Source organism: Vanessa cardui, chromosome 3 (genome assembly GCF_905220365.1).
Source record: "Vanessa cardui chromosome 3, ilVanCard2.1, whole genome shotgun sequence".
In the NCBI taxonomy this organism is placed as follows: domain Eukaryota; kingdom Metazoa; phylum Arthropoda; class Insecta; order Lepidoptera; family Nymphalidae; genus Vanessa; species Vanessa cardui.
In genome coordinates, this window is record NC_061125.1 from 5,630,321 (window position 1) to 5,655,568 (window position 25,248).

Here is a 25,248-nt window from a genome sequence, read left to right on the forward strand (position 1 = left end):
TTAAACCCAATAAAGGCCAAATACATACAGAAAAGCTTTCATAAAGTATTCACATTAAAAAAATATTTTCACCGTATGAATTAAGATAAATTACATAAAAAACTCTTTCAAAATGTTTAACAAATAAATAAGACTTGTTAGTGCAATCGGTGGTGTATTGGTAAATAAGCATGATTAATATTTCGTGCAGTATGAATGACTATGACCAAAGGTACAGACATCAACATCGACATCACGAGTCATATTTGATAGACCGCCATAAAAAGAATTAAAAAGTAAAAATTAACTGGTAAATCTAAGTTTTATTCCAAAATTACCATAAATATAATAAAGTTTTCTAAGTGTTAAATAAAAATTACTTTACATTATAATATTATCTTGTTACATTAAATTATGCAGCTAGTTAGGTTAGATTCTGAACAAGACTCAGCTCATTCGAAAACCAGCGACTTGTGGCCGTAACAACTTGAATGAACTTGTTCGGAGAATGAAAATTTAAAGATTTCCTTTATTTTACGAGGTATCTTATATGCTTCGATAGACTTTTTTGATCGGCATTTTTACTTTGAGAATTTTCAATTGATAATATATTTAAAAGTCAACGATACAATTAATTCGTTGATGAAATGTGATTCAGTTAGTTACCATGAGATATCTCTATCTATTCTAATTTTTTTTTTTTTTTTAAATAAATATGAGACAACATCACATACATTACTCTGATCCCAATGTAAGTAGCTGAAGCACTTGTGTTATGGAAAATCAGAAGTAACGAAGGTACCACAATTGTCTTTAACATCGTCGGTCGTGTTCTCTTCTCTCTCTCTCTCTCTCTCTTCTATTTTTGGCCTACTCTTGGCCTTTGGTTGTCTGAAAACCGCATGTCAGATTTGGTTTTTTGCGACCATTGATCAAAAATTAGTGTTAGTATATAAATAGAAGTAAAGTTTCCTTATTGATACTAAACAATTCACGTATTGGTGACTACATCAAACTTTATACAAAATAAACCGGCGTTGATGTTCCATTGTTGGGCTAAGGTAACTCTTCTCCCATGTGTTGTTGCTTATATGTGACAGATTTTCTTTAAAATTAGACACATGTAGGTTTCCTTACGATGTTTCCTAGATTGCCGAACACGAGACGAATTAGAAACACAAATTAGGCAATCATCAGTTAAGATGCCCGCGTTCTAACGATTGGGCCATCTCGGCTCTTACTAGTAATTCCAGTAATCCTATGTAATTATACAACTGTCGTTAATCACTCTAGCTCCCAAAGCAGAATGTCATAATGATGCTAGCTGACCTAGAGACCCGTGCTAAAAGGCGTTTAATAATTTTATAAGATGAATTTATAACATAAGCTTAAGTGTTGCTGTCGGTTTTAAATCTCGACCTTTAATTACGATTTTTAATGTTCGAACAATTTCATACTGCACAAACAAAACGAATGTTTTTAGGTAAACTCTTGTAACATCAAATAAATAATGTTATGTACACAATGACTAGAAAATATGATAGCTCAAGATAGTTTTACTAGGGAAGGCGATCGAATTTTATTATATAATGATTGTGGTGTGGGCACCGATGGACACTTGTAAGGTTTCTTAAGAGCAAATCACGCGAGATAGTATCCTTATTACATCGAACACTTCAACGAAACGTGTTTACGCAGAAAATTGTATTAGAGTAATACTTATAATATTATTTAAATATCAATGTATTATATAGTATGTATTTAGGTCTTATTCCAAACTATTTCTTCGTCCAAATTGCAGTTAAAACAATTGGACATTGGAGTAGTGCCAAAACCATCATTAAAACCATACCTTGTCTTATTTTCTTTACTGGTGACGGGAGTGCCCAGATCGAAAATGAATTAATAAAAAAAAAGTATTTACTCTTATAATAATACAATATAAAATATTGTATCTATAGCGGATCTAATATCGTCCATAACTAAGATAAATATATATAGGCATTCAGTGATGAATAGGTTATTTTTCTCAATTAACAAAGCCTTTTCAATAGTAACCACTTAAGTGTATTACGATATTAAAGCAAAATTGTATAAAATTGAAACGTACTATTTTATTATATACAAAGTAATATTAACTCCACTAGAACTAAATATCTGTTTGATATCTAAGGAAACTAGGTCGATGGAAAAAAAAATCACACTGTGGAGTGCTGGAGTGGCAAATTCGATTATTAAATTAACGCCCACGTCAACACCAGAAACTTTTAACTTGATTAGTTATCACTAAGCAAAACAAGCCTTCTGACATTTACAACCTTGAACTAAATGCTCTGCTACTAATGTCATTAGTAGCGTTACATTGTTTATTACAGAGTGATGCTACTTTTCATCGTTATATTACGTCATAGTTTATTGGACATTGGTAACTTAATGAGTTTCTTTTAATTTGATATAAAAAAAAATTTACTTGTTAAATTATACCACTTAACAACAGCCTGTAAATTCCCACTTCTGGGCTAAAGGCTTCCTGTCCCTTTGAGGAGAAAGTTTGGAACATATTCCACCACGCTTTGCCAATGCGGGTTGGTGGAATGCACATGTGGCAGAATTTCTATGAAATTTGGCACATGCAGGTTTCTTCACGATGTTTTCCTTCACCGCTGAGCACGAGATGAACTATAAAAACAAATTAATCACATGAAACAGCGGTGCTTGCCTGGGTTTGAACCCGCAATCATCAGTTAAGATGCACGCGTTCTAACCACTGAGCCATCTCGACTCTATATACATATATAGATATCACTTAATAACGTAACAACATTAATGTTATGTAAAATGTATCGTAATTTAAATGTATATGAATTCATTCAAAATCGTGTTTCCTGTCTTATTAAGAATTTTAGAATTTAAAATTTTATTTCTCGCTCGAGAGCCTTGACCGAGATATAAGCGCAGACCCCTTATAATCGTATCGCTTCACTTCTTATTTAATTCACGATCAAATTAAATTATAACATTAATTTTATTTTTCTCACATTATAAATGTAATATTTATTGTAAAGTCTTCAAAAACTTAATCTTTATTGGATTAAATAATTACAAAAAGAAAGATGATTCAATTTCATATGTATTAATTAAAAAAATTGTTTTAGATTTACTTGGTGGTAGGGCTTTGTGCTAGCCCGTCTGGGTAGATACCACCCACTCATCAGTTATTCTTCCGTCAAATAACAGTACTCAGTATTGTTGTATTCCGGTTTGATGGGTGAGTGAGCCAGTGTAACTACAGGCACAAGGGACATAACATCTTAGTTCCCAAGGTTGGTGGCACATTGACGATGTACCTAAAGAATAGTTAATATTTCTTACAGCTTCATTGTCTATGGGTGATGGTGACCAATTACCATCAGGTGGCCATATGCTCTTTTTATGCGTTACTAGACTATTGGTTATGACGTGTGATATGTCCAAATAGTTACGCTACATCTTCTAATATTGCTAATCAAAGTCCGTGCTATTAGATTGTAGTTTTGATGTTTATATATAAATTCATTTTTATTATTCGTCTCGTGCTTGACGAGGAGGGTAAACATCGTGAGATCTTGTACAAAATGAACACATCAGTGTACCTACAAATCTTGACCGCAACCTCAATCTAGAACCTTAAAGGTGCAACCTCAGGAGATGAGGAGGCTTTTAACTGGTATTAACTGGCTGTTACTAGTTTTGTTATATATCCGAGAACATATAGGATATCTATTTTTGGAATCAAATTTTATAGAACTAACGCCACTGAAGAAAATCCTATTCTAATTTGATAATTAATTTTTACATTCAAGAAAACTAGCACATAATTTTTGCATTTTTTTCATCACCCTTTAAATTACAGGATCGAATCGAGAAAAGCGAATACTGCCTATATTTAAATAATGAATTATTTTTACTTGACTCCTTTTTGCATTCGCATCGCCAAAAGATTTGATTATTTGGAGCTTTCGAGTATTCTAAGGTCTTAAAGCATATGATATATATGATAGCACAGTTATTTTTTCCTCAACTTTTTTATTGTACAACCCATAAATAAATATAATAAATAATCCCAATAATAAATAAATATAATAATAAGTATATAAATAAATATAACAATAAATAGCCCAATTCATAAAATACAGAAGTTCGTATTATACACTCTTTTAGTTTGTTTATATTTGTTCATTGCCAGAAGTACTTACAATATACAGATGCAAAACCTATTTTTCAAAAAACAATTATGTGACTTTGTTTGTTAAAACTACAACAAAGTGCAGCATTAAAACGTATTTTTCCTATTATTATAGCTATATTATAATGCTAGTACATTACATATTATTTTAAAATATATTGGTGAACAGTTCGAGCGCAATCATCAACTCAGCCTGTAATTATTACAGCAATTTAAATAAACATACCCATTTCTGGCAGGAATAATTGAGTCAAGGTAATTGTAGTATTATTATCGGTTACCTTGATTATTAAGTCTACGAGAGATAATATAATAATACAAAATAATGATCTTTGAAAAATGCAACTTACATCGTGTGAAAAACTGAAGATCTCATACGAGTCATAGGCGTCGTTAGTTGAGTACCTTGGACTCAAAACTGGAGTCAGCTAGGTTCAAGTCGTGTTGTTTTATAATATTATTATTTGAAAATGAACTTATCGCATTAATTTTAATAATAGTTCAAGGATCATTGACCAGGTTGTTGGTATTTATAATTTTGTATTTAAATTTTGTCAGATAATAAAGGCAAGTTTATATTCCATTGACGGAAAATGTCTTGCATAATTTTGAGTAAATCGAATTTTATAGAATACAACGAAGACTTATGACTACATTTTTATAGGTTTATTAGATTTAGTAGTAAAATTGCGTGATGATAAAAACAGAGCTGACTAGAATTCATAAACAGTTGTTCCAAGCTTATCAACTTGTTCAATAATAATCATAAGTATGTTTGTTACATACACATAATAATGATGGAATTAAGCAAATAAGTACTGTTGTTTGACGAACTTCTCTGTAGAATCTTAATTTTGAAGCGAATGTTTATTTAAATTTTAGTTAATCTTGTAAACTTACGATACAATAATGGCTAGACGAACCGACTTAAATAAAGTGGGTATGATGTTTTTAATTTTGCCATGATGTGATGCCCAGTACCACATTCTCACATTACACACACAATGATTCCAGTCAAATACCGCTATAAAGTAATTGCTACAAATATATACCAAAATATCTACATCTTTAAATGTACCCACTGACTGTGCCTAATGACCAAAGCGTAACTGGGATTACTAAAACTAATCACCTGATTACAGTTGAGCAATGACTGCTGTGTCTGGGGAAAACAAGTCTTGGATAAGTCTTAGAATTAACAGTCACCCTTAATCGTTGCTACTGAAATAAGCGAATCGATATAATATAGGCTTTAAAACAGTGACTACAATTATACGAAAACTTATGAAAAAAATCCAATAGAAAATCCTGATCTGACACATTTGATCGTAATAATAAGGACGATATTGCAATACTCATATTTATAATTTGATTGATTAACTATACTGTTCGTATGTATATTAATGTTATGAATGATTCGAATTTCGAATCAGGCTATTCAAATTACTTATAATTATTTTGTAAGTAAATTATCTACACATAGGGCTGGAATACTTACTTATAATTTTTATGTTAAAGATTTATCTATTACTATATTGCGCTTTAAATCATTAAGAGTGGATTAACAGGTAGGACTTTTGTTTGTACTGAAAAAAACAAAAGAGCTATAAAATATCTTATAATTTAATTGCTCAGATAAAAATTTTAGGCGTTTTTGGCGTATCTTAAGTCGATTTAATTTTTTTGTTACGAAATTTACACATGTATCAAAGATAAGACACAAGATGTATAATGGTTCAATACTATCGTTTTGAAAGTGGTGAATATTGAATAAGTATTGCCAGTCATCAGTTTTATGAAGCCTGTAAACATAAACTTCACGAAAAACACTTCGTTACATGGGCTTCATACACGTGTGTCATACACAAGATATTAAAGGGGATTAGAAATTGAAGTACTTACAGAACTGCCAACATTAAAAATATTATGTAATAAAAATTGGCGTATTTACGAAGTAGTTACAAACTACTACTAGCTGAAGTATCGGCTTTACCCACAAATTTATAAAATTTTACCGTATCCCACCCAAACCATTAACACCGCTTCAGCTTTTTAAGCGTGAAGAGGTAGCAGATAGAGTTACTTGCGGATTTATGATATTCGTAGAGACGATATAAGTTTGAAAATAATATAGTCAAATAGTAGTCTATTTACTTACATATTATATATAATAATTTACACTTACTTTTATTAATTGTCCTAATATATTCCAAAGAAAGGTGACCCTGACTCCATGCGAGTAAGCTTACAACTAAACTATAAGAGAATAAGAATAAGGTTTATAATTTGAAAGATACATTATCTTTCAAATTTTAAGTCTCTATCTCAAATATCTGTGGTTAAATAGTTAGTTAGGATATTTTATATTGCCTTTTATTTCTAACTGATAATATTTTAGTTTAAGTACAATGTTAATAAGAATAAAGATGTTTAATTACCAAGGATGAGCACAGCTTTTCATTGTCATTTTAAAAATCTCTCAGGCATCTTTTAAAAAAAATAACTAGAGTAGCTTATATTCCTATGACAGAATTTTAAAACTAGTGAGGACTTATTAAAAAAAAGGAAGTTTTTCATTTCAATTTTGGAACGGTGTGTCCTGTCAATGAAATAGTGCCCGCGATTCATAAAATATAGACAAGAACAGATATCGTTGCCGAGGACACGGGATATTCGCATTCTGTCAACGTCGACTCTTAATGACGTATACGTGAACCAATCTTTCTCTCTTTCAGCGGCAAAATGCTTTTATAGATAATGATGATATTTCATCTGAATCCGTCACATCATTATAATTATTTTTCTTCTTACTCTTCATTGGTTTATGAATGATATTTCAAGTATTTTACGCGTAGTATTCATATTTGATTTGCTTATATTATATTTAGCTTTTTTAGGGACTAATGAAGTCGGAAATTTAACGTTCCTTATTTTACCAATCCACGCCCAGTCTCGGTAACTAAAAACTTCAAAATCCTTTTATAATTGCTTTGGCTCATTTACCCTTAACAGAACAAAACAATAAAATTGATAGAAAACAATAACATTAAAACTGAAAACTTGTCGAGCTAATCGAGCATTTAATTTTTGTATTTCTAAAAAATAAAGTTGCCTTTCCAATCCTTTACGCGGCTCCTATTTGATCATAGTTAATCAATGTTTTCCATTCTATTGTGTCTATTATAGATTGGATTCTCTCATATGTGTTCGTATATCACTGACAACACATTTAAAAAAAATCGGGTTCAGAACATGTTCTGCTCTATTTTAAAGCAATTAAAAAGTATGACAAAACGGAATGATAGAAAGAAACAAAATACTTGAACGACAATACAGAAGGAATGGAATTCAGTATTAGGGTTTAATACTGAATTCCATTCCCTCAACAATATGTCTACAGATGTCATACTGTCATGATTCTTACAGCAATTATTTTTAAATTTAGAACCGCAGAACTATTTTGTCTGAAGTAATTTCCTATTTAACCTTTAAGTATCGACGTGCGGTCTAAGAGGCCCCGACAGGTACTCGACTTGCTAGTTCACCCCTTTCCCTGCACAATACCGAATCCAGCTTTTCGGTAGCTGCATAGTTAGCGCCCACATTGATTTCGGAACAGGCAGTGTTTTCATTGCGGGCATATACGGTGAGTTATTATCTTACACCGGTATAACATAACAGAAAATGCACGTCAGTAAAGAAAAGTAAAGCAACAGCCTGTAAATTACCCACTGCTGGGCTAAGGCCTCCTCTTCCATTAAGGAGAGGGTTTGGAACATATTCCACCACGCTGTTCCAATGCGGGTTGGTGGAATGCACATGTGGCAGAATTTCGATGAAATTAGACATATGCAGGTTTCCTCACGACGTTTTCCTGTATCGCCGAGCACAAGATGTATTATAAACACAAATAAAGCACATATATATATATATATATAGTGGTGATTGCCTGGGCTTGAACCCGAAATCATCGGTTAAGATGCACGCATTCTAATCACTGGGCCATCTCAGCTCACGTACTTAAAGGTTAATTCGTGTTACATCGAGCAGTTATGACCATGCATTGTTTTGAAACGAATGTAATTTAAATGATATAATCGTTAACAACGATAAGTTATAGTTTATTCCTGTATTTGTGTCAAAATTTGAATTAAAGAATATACGTTTTAGAATCTTTTTTAATTCATTCATATTTATAAAATAAATAAAAATAAAAATTAGCGTTAGCGGGTTTTTTTTTTTCAATCCCCTAATTTGGAAGCCTTGAAAGTTTGCCGCCCTGGGCTCATGTCCCTTGTGTGTTGTAAATCCAGCGCTGTCTAACTTGTAAATGATTTTTGCTTGAGTGCAAAAAATAACAATCTTATTAATCTTATGTTTTTATTGCTTTCTTTCCAAGTTTTAAAACACCAACTACTCAAAGTAATTGTAACCGATTCACAAATCATCATTCGTATTACTTTTAAACAATATCACTTTAAAAGAAACACAAATTCACTTTAAACTTATATATCATTGATATGTTATTTATGGTGTAACTTTTGTATGTTCAAAACCTTTAATACTTTTGACAAGATGTCTCGAAGCTGCTGTAATTTACTGCCTTAGGTTGATTTATGTTACGTTATATTATTAATATTAAAACAATTTAGCATTAAGATAAGAATAATAAATTTATTTAGCATACATTTTGGTATTTTGATTTTAGTGTTTATTATGATTTGGTACTCGATTTATCGTAAACGTTTTAATACGGTTTTTTTATTTATTTACTATAAAAGATTGTTATAGTGTTTTTCATTGAAATATTATTTAAATATGAAATTATGTAGAACACAAATATGTATATTATTACATATTGAATTTTTCAAATATTGAAACTTCTTATGAATAGCTTTTAAACGGTAGAAAAATTGTATTTAATAAAGTAAATATGAGATCAGAAGCATTTCAAATATTATATATGGGTATATCACTCGTATTTTTGTTATATTATCTATGATTGAAAAAATCCTCTATGTTGATCTTAGCTCAACAATAAAAGTGATTACAATACGAGTGTAATAAAATATTACTGAATAGTAGAAAAGAGTTCTTGAAAAATAATTTATACTATTATTATTTAAAAAAATACATATGTGTTACAATATTTAGCTACATATATATTTTTATATTGAAATAAATGAATAATTTTAAGATTAGGACGTGGAAGCGCAATATCCAGTGAGAGCACTTCCGATGAAACCCTTAAGTGCTGTGAAACTGTAATTAAATCTAGTTTGTACCACTAGCAGCCTTAGTGTTTGACTTCCTAATTGTATTTCGCGTGCATTTCGAGTAATACCGCTATCAATAGCTTCAGGGTTTTATTGAAGAATTTTAAAATAATTGGATCGTGAAATGAAAAATAATAATATTTTATTTATAGTTTCAAATATAGCAAAGATAAAAATTAAATTGAGACATTTAATCAGTGGTATGGCTTAAGCAATGAAAACTAATGCGGTCGCATGGAACCTTCTGTTCCAAGGGAGCCCAACGTGTCACAGTTATTCTATTATTTCAAACTTCTTCAAGGAGGGTTTCATGTTTCTATTTAAAAAAAATAATAATTAGAAATTTATTAGAAAATTTATAAATAATTGTCACAGACCCTATATTTTCGTTGTATTGAGTATAAGAACAACTTGAAAAAAACCTATTGCAATTTCAGTTTTATTTCATATTCAACCCAGCTTTCAGGTGTCAGGGTGATCAACTTTTCATCCTACGCTCGACAGACCACGTTCGGTTTCGTAATAGTCAAAGGGGAGCCATACTTTTTTGCATTAGGGCCCGAAAAGGCTATGCTAGTTTGAAATCTTATTAATTATTTCTGCAAACTTTATGATTGTGGCCAATTTTCTCACAAACACTCATACATTTTATGACCCTTATGTTTAATATAGTATATATAATACATTAATATTTAATTTATTAAGCTATTATATTATTTAATATTCGTCATCGCGATCAAATAGCCAAATGTTTTAAATCGAAGGTTGAAACAATTTTTTGAACTTAAAACAATTCTCAAATATGCCTTGTAATATGTTATTATTATTAATTTTGATCATTATTACACATTGTACATTGACCTGTCTCAGAAGCCCACCGTGAATAAATAATCCAATTAAAAACAAAAATCAAACGTTTTTTTTTATATCCAGGAAAAACTTTCAATGCAGCCAAATGCCAGTAGTTTTCCCAACAGACGCGTTTAGAAAAAGTTTTTCAAATAAGTTCCCATGCTTCTAGAAATTCATTTGAGCGATGTTTATAGAAAGTTTCAATGGTATTTTTCGTTTTATTTTTTCAACTAATAAATAATTAGAAACAGAAAATTGTACAATGAATATATTACTACTACTCACAGACAATTTATTTTGTTGTAATTTTTATAATTATATTAAAGTTAATCTTTCTTTTAATTATTGCAGATATTTAATCAAAAGGTCCATCTTGAAATTGATAGAGTTACGCGACACTCAAAATTAAATCTTTGAAACTAAGTTAAAGCTGAGATATTAAAGGAAATTGCCTATAAATCTTCGGTCATTTCTAAGCGCATCCAACGTAGGGTTGTCGTCAATTTTAGCACTAATGTTCCAAGCAGGTATCACCTAAGAAGGTTTTGCTATTAGTATTCTGTATGATTTAATCTAAACAAGTAACAAGTGACACAGATAATATGGTTAGATGCAATGTATAATTTTAACTTTCATATGTTAATTTTTGATATGGTAACCCTAAATATTATGTTAGATTTCGTTAGGTACTAACACATCTTTGAGGCGTTAATAAAACGAATTTAGACAATTTGCAAATTTGATGATCACTTCTGTAAATTTATATTGATTTCAAGAAAGGTTTAATACTTTTTGTAGCTATAATATATATTTTTATTATAATGTTTTATTTGATTTAACAATATTTTCATTAAATTTATTGAAAATATTACCTTTATTATCAAACATTTGAAACGTTATGAATTAAAAAAAAAAACATTTCGAATTCTAAATTTAAATTTATTGTTACTTTAGTTTTTTAAACTTGCTAGATTAATAGTGTTTTTTTAGTTTTAATCAATTCTTGTTCATTACGTGTCGAGCGTGCAATAGGCAGACTTCGGCTAGCGTGAGATAGGTGCCACGCCCTAGTTGTCACGGTAATTAATAGAAATATGTACCAGGGCGGGATTTTTAAATAACGTAATAATTAAAAACATGAAATTTTCTTTTAGTGTTAATACAATTTCATAACATCTATGTTATCATATGTTTTAAAATATGTTTATATTAGAATCTAATTAATATGTCATTATAAATTTCAAAAGAAATTTCGAATATATTAAAAAAAAAATCAGTAACATAAATTCACACAAGTACGTATTTGACTTTGTTTCTTGTAAAAAATCCTCTTGTATACGACCCTGGTGACACATGAACATGACATGCCGCCGAGACCCGCTGACCTGTTTCTCTTCAACCACCTGCGACTAGTCAATTTAGCTTAAAAAATCTCAGAAAATCTCGCCAAAAGAAAAGCAGTATGTTGACATAACACACATACATACCTTAACGGTCACGTGCCCTCATTCCGTTGCCACAGGAAAGGAGCCATTCAACCTATTTATATCTTTGAATTTAGGGTCGGTATTTCTTTGAACAGTTGAAAGATTCTTATGCTATTTCTCATTTTTAGATTGAAAATGCTTAGAAATGATGACCTAAAGCGCTATGTTTACGATATTCAAATTGCTGTCACTCGGGCGGAATACGCATAAAGTAGATAAATCAATAAATATTCCGACATGGTAACAGCAAACGGACGTGCACTTTAAGTTTTGATATTTTGTCAAAGTATTTTAAAGTTTTCATATACTTCAAGCAAAACGAACGTAAAATTGAAATGTAAATTGACGAAATGTAGCGTTTTGTAGGAATAAATTTCAATACTACATCACGTCTGTGTAGTGCAATGAATTATTCAGAGACGTAACGTACGTGTAAGATATAGAATTCGATACGTATTGGGCAGAAAAGTCGACAAAACCTTGAACGTGCTGCTTATGAAAATCATTACTAACAGAAAATGTTAGTTATAAAACAATATCTTGGCTTTCTACCACTAAATAGGAATTACATCACAGCCTGTATTCAGCTGTTGATATATGTTTATCAAGATGGATTTGATAGTAATAAAATACTTATGACGCAATGTATTTAAATGTTACACATATATAAAATAATATAACTTATATATGTAGAATAATAACATGCAGTCAATGTCCCTCTGAGAAAGAGAAGAGCTCTCATCTCCTTAAGTAGATTTTCGCGGATCTTTCACCACAATGGTCGCCACGTACTTATCTGACTTATAGAGGTTTCCTGACAGCCCATAATAAGATGAAAAATAATAAATCATACGAAAATTTACTTGCGTTCTCCCGAATTTGAACTCCAACCTAGCCTCTAAACTGACTCAGTAGTAAAATGAATCCATGTATTAATGAGATATTAATCAACTATTTTAAATCATTAAATAAAATTACTTGATAATGAATTTCAAAGGAGCACAAACTTTACTTATTCGGTTACAGAGCTCTTAAGTTTCTAAAGCCTCAGGTGATTTAGTCAAATGTCAGATTAAACACTAAGAAGTTGCCTCAGAATTTGTGAGACTCGACGATTTGTCATTCCAAATTGAGGAAATTAACAAGTTACTAAACCTATTACTTTAATTAAAACTTTCACAGTAATATAATCAATACGTAAAACCAACTAGGTTACATTTTATTATAGACAAAATTAAACGTTTTGAAATTATAAATTGATTTTGTATTTCGTGATTTAACCGCAAGTTTGATATGCCCGACGTTTTGATAGAATTTCAAGTACACCTATCGTGGTTCCATTCGTATTATAAGTATATATGAAATGGATATAATATTAAACGCGAATGGATAATGTTATAATAAAACTTTTATGCATATAATTATTTATGACAATTTTTTCATTGATAAAAATGAACACGTTAATTCAACTAAATTTGATAAAGTATTCATAATATTGGTTTTCCTAAAAAAAGCCAAAAAATGTATTTTGGCAAAAAAAAACACGTTTTCATAGCCATCAAATTAAATTAAATTCTAAACCTTTTTTCCTGTGAAAACGCTGTCATTCATTTTATTGACGTAATAATGATAAAAATTAATCCAGTCGCTGTGTATTTAGTGTTTTTAACATATCAGAAAATAATAAATTACAATCATTTTTTTGGGTGTGAAATTCTTATTAAATTTCACACTAATTAGCATTACCATTACTTTACCCACCAGCCCACATTGGCGTGGTGGAATACGTTCCAAACCCTCTCCTTAATGCTTTACCTTTACCAGCATTGAAACTTCAGAAAAGAGGTTTATCAAAGTACCGAATGATATTAAAAAGTTTTTGCCTAAATGATGTCACTCCATAGCGCCTCGTGTTTTAGGTCATGTGATATGTAGACTAAAAATTATGGCTTTATTTTTTAACATAGTAAAATAATAAAGTGCTTTACCCAAAAAATAATAAAAGTACCCTATTGTTATTATTCATTATTATTAATATATGTACATTAAGAGAATGCTGATCATCATCATTATTAAATACTAAGTCACGAAAACTATAAGATACGTCTTAAATTTTTAGATCTCATATCATATCTCAATTGAACTTAAAAGAAATAAATGTTTTTTATTTATATTAAAAAGATAAAAAAAGTTTTTTTTTTCTTTTTAACACACTAGAAATGTCTTAATTATATATTAGTAGAATATTTTATTTTAACGTAATATTTTGTATTTGATTACACTTCTCATAATCCCGTAAGTGGAGTACGGCAGACTGCTAAGTGCTACAAATCCTCTGTTCAATGCCCCGCACCGCAGTACCTCGTCGATATTATCAATTATACGACGTGAACAGAAAAAATATAGAAATATATTATATTATAATGAATAAAAAGTCAGTGCTTACACTTGTTTTAATAATCTTAGAAGCAAATCTTGTTATATCACGAACGAACTGTGACTTGCCGGCCGAAGTAAAGACGTTAGAGCCGAGTGGCTTTGCTACGGTTTTTGCCTTGCAAATCCAACAAATCCGTTCGACGTCGGAAGAGACGCCCGCGGTCTCTACCGGAAGCAATCTGAATGTCTTCGATACAAATGTACCAAGTAACTCTCTCGATGTACAAGAAGAAAATTTCCGAGCAATTTCAACTCTCCATCCGATTGAGGAAACGAACGTCGGTGAAAAAATGAGAAATGATCGAGACGAAGGAAACAGTGAATCACTTTTATCAAACAGAAATTTACAAGATGGAAAGAAAAGTGAATTGGAAGGTGAAAAAGTTTATAATTCAAAAGAATCTTTGAATCTTGTTTGGGACAATTGTTTTGAGAACGTTTATAGGGACAATACGAATACGACGAACACAAACGCAAAATTATACACAGATATAGAAAGTGCTAGAGATATAGAAATAGAAAACATTAAAAGTTATAGAAATATTTTAAATAAAAGAAATTCTCTAAATGTTAGCGGCACATCCGCTTTAAATGCGTGGCTGGAAAAATTCAATATATTCAGAACTGCGAACAATGAAGAGCCTGATATTTCAACCAAAGATATTTTATTATCGCCGTCGACATTAGAATTGTCAACATTGTCTAGTCCACAAAATACAATTCCTTTTATACCGATTACAAAGGACATATTAAAAGAATTTACAGAACCAATTAACATAACGTTTGATGTTGTGACGGAAAACAATATAAACTACATAAAAGAAACCAAAAGGGATGATTTTTATGTAGAGATAACAAAAGACAGAAGCAATATTAAATTCAGTAGTTTACCTCAGAAACAAACTTATTTAATTCCAAAATTTAAATTAGATGAGGGATTTTATCCTTTCACATTTATGTCCAAGTTTTTTTCAGTGATAAACCTATTCGACTATCCAATCGGTAAGTTTTTCTATTTATACCATTAAAGAAAACTTTATTACAAAAAAATATTAAAATAAATTTTGCAACATTTCATTAATTCTCAGGTCTTGTCAAGGAGATAGTAAATGGCAAAGCAACGTTCCCATATTCATTTTTAAAGGTATAAAGTTTAATTTACTTACATTAATGTTCATATAAAAATGCCATATGTATATTCCTTTGTCTTGGCTCTTATTATAATTAAATTATGGCACCTAAGACACGGTACAAAGTCTGTAGATGCTAAACTGGTAGGCTTATGAGTCTTTTTCCTTTGAAGACACGGATCGAAACTTAATCCATCAGATAAATCTAGCTGATTTTCATCCAACACACGGATTTTCTCAATATATTTTCCTTTACGAGCACGAGGTGAAATATAAACAACAAAGGAGCACATTGATTTAATGGTACTTGACCGGGCTTGAACCCCCAATCTTAGCTATATGTATCTTAATCTTATATCAACAATTATTTCAATACATAACTCATACTTCTATTTGTAAGATCACTTGCGGTTGAATTTTCTTAAGATTTTTAAGTTTTAACTTTTAACAAAAAGAAAACTGAACTTCAAATGCTTTTAGCAAGCGGGCACACTGCCCAGAGCCCATACTATTGTACTCAACAAATAATGGAAACTAAAACAACTATCGTTTTTGTCTCGGTGTTGCAGAAATGTTGTTTTGTAGTTAACCAATATAATATAAAGAATACAATCTGAATATTTTTCTACATAAAAAATGCAATATAATCTTCAATATTACATTATACTTAACTAACTTCAATATATTTCAAACGTAATTGTTTGCTTGTGTAAAGTGACAAGTTTGTGAATTTTACAGTGTGAGATAAAGCCCTAGTGATTTAAGAAATGTTTGGCTTGAGGGCTCATTTCACTACTTTACTGCAATGGATGTGACAGAATTTGACCGTCGGAAAGCTCACTCTCACTCAGAGAATGAAAACCTCAAAATTTTCTATCTAATCTGTCTAGTACCTCATTCCGCCTAAACACCTTTTTTATTTCGTTACAAGAATCACACTTCATATAGTTTGAACCACAAACTGTTCGCAACGTTATAAGTATTGGTGAACAACTTGACCCAATACATGTTTCGGTGTGGATCTTGACCTAATTTACTCAACAAAACATGTAAAATTGTAAGTCAATGCGTTGTCGTCTATATATGCCTTCCTATTAAATAAAAAAAAAACTAAATATCGATGGAAAAAAATAATTGTATACCAAATTAAAATGTAAGTGAGATCATTAATCGAACACGTTCTTAAATTATAATTTTCTTTCTTTCTTAATATGTTTATCAAATTGATTAAAACACTTGGCTTTGGAAAAGATACAGTTTTTAATGTCAATTTTATGAATACACAGAATAAAAATAATAAAGTTATAGAGCACGCATATTGCTTGTAGTTGATTATAGTTAGTTGATCAATGGATTTATAGTAAAGTCTCATTTATTAATTGGCAATAACCGATTGTTCTTACAATATAGTAGTAGTACTACAACTATTTTGACATTGTCGATAAATATAAAACAAATTCAAAGATACATAACTCACGGTTGGTGGAGTGAGGTTTTAAGAGACTATAGACAAGCTTTAAGTATCGCTCTCCGAAATAGTGCTCACGTTTTTATTAGTCCGCTCTATATTGCTTATTAACTCTACGTATGAACACCTTTATATCATATTATTACACGAATATCTCGTCTCTTGGAACGGCATGGAAGAACTTCTTGACGGAGTCAAAAACAAGACGTATGAACTTGTCAATAAGTGGTTTACCGAATTCATTTACCATAACTTGCCAGTTCTCATTCATGAATTTCAAAATCGCTTGACCTGAAATAAAAAAAATAGAAAGTAAAGTCAGTTAAGTATTATTAAAATAATTTTAACATAATTATATAAATATAATTGTTCAGTGTTCTAAAAGAGGGAAATTAAAATTACATAAATTGTAATATACTGTGCCATGGACATGATATTAACAAAAAAAAATTCTAATTTTGAGAATACGCAGTTTTAATTATATTTTATAGTCCATTGAGGGTTTCTTAAGTAAAACCACTGCATATGAAACAATATTTACATCCATGTATTTAAGGTATAATAATTTTATTATTGACTTACTAATTTCAGGATTGCCTTTGAATAAGTTGGTAATAACGAAGTCGACCTTTTCGTTGTATTTGTATACGACTTTGTGTTCTTTAATTTCGCGGTATATAATTCCATTGCGAGTTCTGTCCTCAAATTTGGCTTTAAAACTTAACGTCATGCTGGCTAAAATATAAAAAAGTACATTTAAAAATTAATTATAGGTAAAGTAAAGTAATTAATTCACATAACTTAGTTAAGTATAAAGAAAGGCCTTGTTTTTTTTTGTAAAACACTTACGGGTTTTTATTCTAGCTTCGCCATCCCCATTTAACGAGAATAATAATATCTGGCCAGTGGCCTTATATTTTCCTGTTACTGTCACACCACAAGTCAAATCCACAGATGCATCAAGTCCGACAAACCTGAAACATATGTTTACATAGTTTACTTCTACTACTACTACTACTAGTAGTCCTTCTACTACTACTAGTTTACTATGTGTACATAGTTTACATATCAAGGATTTTTATCGATATCTTCTACCCGTGAACGTTCAAACGCTAAAATAAATATATATTACTCATAAACAGAAGACCAAATACCGATTTTGATATTTATAACTTTCAAAAATGTCAAACTCTCATTCTAAAAAAGGAGATGAATTTTGATATATCCTTTCTGACTATTCAGGTTTCAGTAGGTTTTTTTATTCATAATTTCATACTTACCAGCTTTGAACAAGGGTGTATGTTAATAAAGTAAAATTTTAATTTTCTGAATTAGGCATTTCAACAAAATCCCAGACAATTATCATTCGTGATAGAAATATTTATATATTTTTGGATAATAATTGGACAATAACATACATTGAATAAATGTTGGATAAAGATCGAGGATCTTAAATGTATTGAGCATAGTTGTTTACCACGGTTTTTTACATAGATAAATATTATATTGAACAAATATTACCTAAATTAATCAACAGCTTAAAATTAATAAAAAATAATAAATTATAATCTTATTAAATATTATTATATAAATTTTATTCTTCGTAGAGATATTTGACTAAAATATTATTCGCCTGATAAATTATGGCAAGCAAATTTTCTAAAGTACAAAATTAGTCTAGAAAATCTTTGGAGTGTTTATTTTGTTTTCTTACATTCCATGGCCGAATAAAATTGCGTTGGCCATTTTCAATGCAAGAGTATTTTGCTCTAGCTTAATTTTACCTAAACAATGCTGTAATGTAGGTATATTGTCTTACTTTCACAATGTAATGATAATTAATACAACTAAAACATTTCCTGGGGTTCGAACCTTGGAAATCATTAGACTCAAAAGTTTAGTTACATATCCACTTTAAATATAATGTCTATAAATATATACCTTAAATTTAAAGGAATATTTTGATAATTTAAAAAACTAAAAATTTTTCAACTCACATAACCGAATCTATAACACAATTCCTTAGACCAGTCATAACTGAATCGATCAATTTCACTTTTATTTTACCAGGCAGCTCATAAGCGATACTATCCTTGTATAGAGGATCTGTTGAATTTATTCCTAAGCTCGGCACTCCTTTAGCAAAGAGTGGAATAGTTTCCTGTATACTCTTCTTCAGACATTCTGATTTGAGTCCTGGGCATAGTATTATATAGTCCGCTGAAAAATTTCGAAGTATTAATAAATAATTATTACAACAATATATATTTATTTGTTTCCCATTATATACAAGAAAATATATTTAAAAACAAACTCATTATATAGGCTCTTTTTATTTTCTTTAGTTAATTAATTCGTTTAAAATATTTATGTAGATCTTTTATAATCTTAGCATACTAAAATCTGGTGTAATTTATAGATTACTATTGTAATAAATTATGTTATAATGTATATCGTATTTATTAAATACTTGTTCTACAGTAAAATTCTCTAAAAGGAAATAGCCCCTTTGTGCTTCCGCTAAACCACCAGCTCTAAGTAGTTAAAAAACTAATTAAAATCAGTATATACCTAGGTATAACCTATAATCAAGACAAAGTTCAAACTTCTGTAAATTTCTGCTTGGAATCTGAACAGCATGCGCGTTATTAAATAGTATAGCAGCCAGGCAATTTTATAAATACAATATATAAGTAAATTAATCAGTAATAAGTATTTAATGGGGCCATACAATACAAAAAATATGCACTCAGCAACGTACAAATACAATTGTTTTTGAATAAATAAGTAAACATTATTAATGATTAATATGCAAATAAAATAATTTTATACTTACGAGCAACTTTAGAATCACCAAAACTTAATATAACAAAGAGTGCTATAAAAAATAACCATTTGTATGATAACATTTTGGCTTCTTAAAAAATAATTTAAATCAATAAATTAGTTCGAAAGACGGTTGTTTATAACCGTCGCCAATTATATACTGATTTTAACTCAGAGATGTTGACTTTATAAATTAAACGTCTTAAGGAATTCATACGAATATTTTTATGCTAAATATTGAAGAGGAAAAGCTTAATTCTCGGTACTCAAACCTTTTGAATCTGTTTTCGCGTCAAGAGCGAGTTCATCTTGGTGGTTTTGGAAAAGCAATTTCTTTAAACTCGTTTATGTAATATCAACTTATCAAGACTTGTGGATTCAGCTGATTAAAATGGCAAGCTCATGTCAAAAGTATTTTAAGATTGTTTGTATGGTGTTTTGATAATGCTTTTTTATATAGACCAATACTAAATCTATCAATACTGGTAGTTGACAAGTAACGTGTTTTAATCAACCACAAAATGATAGGGAAGCTCGGGTATCCAGTAATACAGAAACTTGGTCGATAATCATTGTTGTCAGACTAGTCTAGCTGGGTACTATTTACTAGCTACTGTATGGTATGAAGTTGCTCCAAATGACAGCATCGAACTGAAAAAAATCTTATTCAAATTTTATAAAATGGAAATAAAAATAAACTAGATATATTCGAATAGGCTTTAAAAAGGAATTTTAATCAGTTTGAAAGTTATACTAGCAAGTACTTTAGTAATGTATAGCTACCACAATCTGATATTAAAGATTCTACAAAGATGGACTAACTAGAAACTATTGAGTTACCATATTATTCTTTTATTTTAATATTTTAAATAGACTTTGATATTAATATGTTTTATATACCATGAAAACCAATAAGTACTAAATCGGAAAACGAGCATTAGCATTGGCCGTTATATTTTTATAATCGTTTAATAACGTTATAAATGGATTTTAAAGAAGTTTTGAAAGTTGTTTACGGTTCGTGAAATCTAGCATTATTTACTACATACAATATATATATTTTTTATGGCTAGTATGTTTTTTTTATAATTCGGGTATATGAAAGAAGTTCTGCGTGTTTAACTTATTTAATTATTTTTTAATACAAAAAAATATCAATGAATTATATTCGAGTTTAACGTTTAATTTAAAACTTATCGCCAAGATATTTTATATGCTATTCGCCATATTTTATCCTTTTTCTCTTTGTTATATTGATAAAGACATAATATACCGTAAATAATTTATTACTAATTCATTAAAAGATTTTTTATTTAAACATATTTTGGTTTCCATGGAAACTATTGAAGTGATAATTTTATGTAATTTACTTAGAATAAGACCCTGGTACTTTAAAAAATATTAATCAAAATCAAAAGATAAGTTTAGTAAAATAGTTTTTTAGAGGCACATTTTAATCGTCATTTAACAAACTATATTTCGTGAAGCTACCACCGTTTCGGATTGCAGTTTCTACCGAGAAGAACTAGCAAGAAACTCAGTAGTTATTATATTTTAAAATTCATGTTAGTTTAATGTAATCCTCACATCATTTTTGAGACACCAATGTGCCCATTGTTACTCTGGCTTACTAACACTTCAAACTGAAACACAGCATCACAGAGAATTGTTATATTTGCGGTAGAATTATTCCATTCCGATCAGTAATCAGTAATTATACGTAAAATTAACATTCGCTTATAAAAAATAGGTAATAAAAATGGATTCACCAATTCCAACTTTAAATTTCTCGTAATTAATGGCTTTCAGTAATACGCTTACAAAACTGTCCAAAGATTTAACAAAATAGATCCATACGATGACATTGACATTTTAAAAGGATCGCTTCCTGTAAGTCGATAGCGCCAAAATCTTTCTTGCACTAATGGAGGTATCGATAAGAAGTCCTATAATAATACGAGTATTACTTGTGAACTACAATTATTGGAGATTGTACCTGGCCTTCGAATTAACTTTTTTTAATTATTATATCGCCTTTGTCTCCTCATACCAACTAGTCAGTATGTTTTGTTTTCTTGTGTGAACTCGTTTTGATGTATATACGAAATGGATTATAGCGACAGTATGATACGAAGTTATACCAATTGGTTGGATTGCTCTAAAAAAATGTTTATTCGACGATTACAAAATACAAATAATAATATTTTATACTCTGGATATATTATGTCAATTGTAAAATGTAACAATTGTGTTGTGTTGTGTTATTTATGAAGAACCGTCAAATACTCAAAAGTTATTATATTTTACTTATCTTATCTTACTTGTCATATTAGATTTATTTAACGTATTAAGTATGAAATTCAAGTAATGCGTTCTCCAACTTTTTCTTAAAGTTATAATATCAATTGCCAATCCGTACATATCATTAAATATCAATCTTTATTATAGAAACGATTGCCGGGCCCTGGGAAGCTTATATTGACTTTGCGAAGTAGGAAACTTGGTGTTATAAGTTTACTATAACTTCTCGTGTGAATTTTCAATAAAATTTCACTGACATCAACACTATTGTATTAGTGCTAATACAAAATGGTGAAAAGTCCGTGCAATTATTATATACATTGTAGGGAAATTATAATAACATGGATTTGACAATAATCCTGAGGCATATGTGTAAGAATTTCTGTCCTTTTTCTGTTAATTTAAAATGTTCATAAAAAACAATTTAGAAATCGGTAATGTAAATGTATATTCAAAAACGCTTAAATTTAAATGAAGTGCGGGTCAAATCCTTACTATTTAACTTATCGTATTTTTGTTTTGGATATTCTACGAACCTGATAACTGATAGTAATTCCAGTTATGCTGATTGCCTCTACTTTAAATCGCATTCTGTGGAACTCACACTGACACTATCCTTTGGAAGTATTACGGGATCACTTGCACATGCTATCGTGAGGTCTCAAGGTTTGTCCTCGTTCAGAGAACGTCAGACAACACCCTAATATCCAAAATAATTAAATTTATAAAGAAAGTCGTCTGAAATTAAAGAACAGTTTGTTTCTATATATGGGTACAAAATATCAGTAATTTACCAAAAGTACAAATAATGTACAATAGTCACAAATAAATAAATGCCCTAAAAGTTTACGATAAAATTTGTAAAAAAAAAACTAAAAGTACCAAAAAATAAATCTAAAAGGAAAAGAAAATATGCAGATATACACACCAGATACAGATATACGAAACTTAATCCATTAGATCCCAAGTGCCGCATTTTTTACACAGATACAAAATGTTATCAGAGCAAATACTTAGGGTAATGAGATTGTATCTCATTAACAAATGAGCTTATCGCTCATCTAGCAAGATTTGGTCATCGTTGAAATGGATACTTCACGTTATGACCAATGTCTGTTTCTGATGTAACAATCTATTAAGATTATGAGGGTGTAATTGCTTGTCTTGGATTATTGTTTATGCGCTAGCATTTCATTTGTCAGACAAATCATTTCTGTTCTCTAAATTATGTAAAATTAATGAAACCGATATTGTGACAATGTATTATATCGTATTAATGTGTTTTGAAACTATATTTTAGTGAACTAGATAAGTAGAAAGAAAAATGTGACGTAAAATTTCGCTAAGACAAGTACACCTTTCCGAGGCGCGGTGTTTGAAATCAGAAAAAAACCGTTGATCATTCTATGAGTAATAAATTCTAAAATTACTTGTTTATTAACGTAAGAATATAAAATAAATAAAGGGCTCAACGATGTATATATAAATTATTAATAAGATTTATTATGTTGTATCGTTTATAATATATTCATACTATGTATATCGAAAGAGCTAAATATAGAAAAAGCCGCGCTTTCTGTCCCCGTGCGGACAAAATACGACAGACACCAAAGGGATAATAGACATAGAAAACCACAAACAGATTTGTTTACCAGTTTTCCTCGATACGATAGAATCCGAAACCGAAACCGAAAATCCGAAGAGCTTATTAGAATTAAGGATATATTATTATACGGATTAGAATTCGGTGAAAGAATGGCGTACAAACTGGTTTTTTTAACTGTATTTAATAATGCAAATACATTAAACAAACATTTGTAAGAACTCAATTATCTATTTACCATCTAATAAAATTGTAATGATTGCGCAAAAAATGTTTTCAAACAATTATTGTGTATCTGATCACATCTTCACGACTGACTTATTTAATTATGATTTTCTATGGGTAGAGTATTCAACTGGTGAGGTTATAGTATGTACGCAAAAACAGCACTCGCTTTTCCAGCACTCCTAAACCTAAAGTCCTACTTAGCTTGGTGCAAGCCCGTCTTTGTAGGTAGCGCCCATAATTTATTCTGGAGTATATATGTTTTCATCTATTATTAAAATAACGACTTACTTCGGTATCGTTGTGTTAAAGTTTAAATGGTGAGTGATCCGGACTAATATAAAATCCGCGTTGTACCTGTAAATGTTTCTTAGTGTCAATATAATTGGGTTGTGTTGAACACTTAACAATATTCTTTATTCAAGTTAGCTAATAAAAACAATTCTGAGTCATAATTTTACGAATTAAAAACTAACGCAGCCATATAGACTACCTGGCCTGCCCGAATAAATTGATTAAAAAGAAATATCGAAAACGGGAGGAATGACTGTACGTTGTTTCTGAAGTACTGTTAACAATACCAACATAGACCGGCTCAATAGTTCAAACTTCGAACTGCTAATGAGAATTTTTCGACGGAAAACTTCGTAACTTATATTGGCCCAAAGCGAATTTGAAAGGATCTACCACCCTATAAATTAGCCAGTGCTTTCCAAAACGACATAAATATTGTATTAATACAGGTCTCATTTAAAGTATAATCTTTAAACATTGTAGGTTTATGCATATAACTATAGGTTTAACAATTTAATTGCCTTTCTTGATTTTTACTTGTTTTTCCTTCCATGTAATGTTATAATTAGATATAAAATATTTCATCACTCTTTGAAATATGCAATAGATCATCCTCATATATCTACGCCAAAAATAAAGTACATAATTAACTTTTCATGAAATTAACTCGTAAAGATAAATTTAATGAATATCGTATCAATGTATTTATTAAAACAATTTATTTGTGATGTTATTACTAATAATAAATAAATAATTAAGTTCCTCTGTGGTTTCAATAAACCATTCTATGTTATCGACATTATATCGAAACCTTTGACACCTGCGCGATTGAACATAAGCTGAAATAGGTCCGTTACATTTAAGTTCATTTTGGCGTGTCAAAAGAAGGAATCATATATGACGTTTTGTATCTATTCAAATACAAATCTAATTTATAACCCCAGAGAACATTTTTTTTAAATACAACGTTTTTTCAACACCTCAAGAGACAGAATCCAATACAGACTTAATATGAAAAAATATATAGTCGTATAGATATTCCTGCCCGTTAATCGAAATTGTTGATTCAAATCGAACCAGATACCAATATGAAGCCAATTTTGGGAAATCATATTAACGTCAAACATGAGAAGTGCTATTTGG

General features: G+C 29.9%; 2 protein-coding genes across 3 annotated transcripts in view; one reads left to right on the plus strand and one right to left on the minus strand.

Moving 5' to 3' along the window:
* Positions 1-14,189: 14,189 nt before the first annotated feature.
* LOC124543693 (prominin-1-A) overlaps positions 14,190-25,248 on the plus strand; it is a 32,521-nt gene continuing 21,462 nt past the window's right edge. For both annotated transcript variants that reach the window (XM_047121962.1, XM_047121963.1), the window contains exons 1-2: positions 14,190-15,260; positions 15,347-15,402. In XM_047121962.1, the coding sequence (XP_046977918.1) occupies positions 14,243-15,260; positions 15,347-15,402 (1,074 nt within the window). In that variant the 5' untranslated portion in view covers positions 14,190-14,242. The remainder of the gene's footprint in view (positions 15,261-15,346; positions 15,403-25,248) is intronic.
* On the minus strand, positions 16,690-19,814 carry LOC124543695 (protein takeout-like). Its single transcript, XM_047121964.1, has 5 exons — positions 19,693-19,814; positions 18,854-19,076; positions 17,706-17,830; positions 17,439-17,591; positions 16,690-17,147 (listed from the first exon to the last, which is right to left on the minus strand). The coding sequence occupies exons 1-5, from the start codon at positions 19,763-19,765 to the stop codon at positions 16,999-17,001; spliced, it is 723 nt and encodes a 240-aa protein (XP_046977920.1). The 5' UTR covers positions 19,766-19,814; the 3' UTR covers positions 16,690-16,998.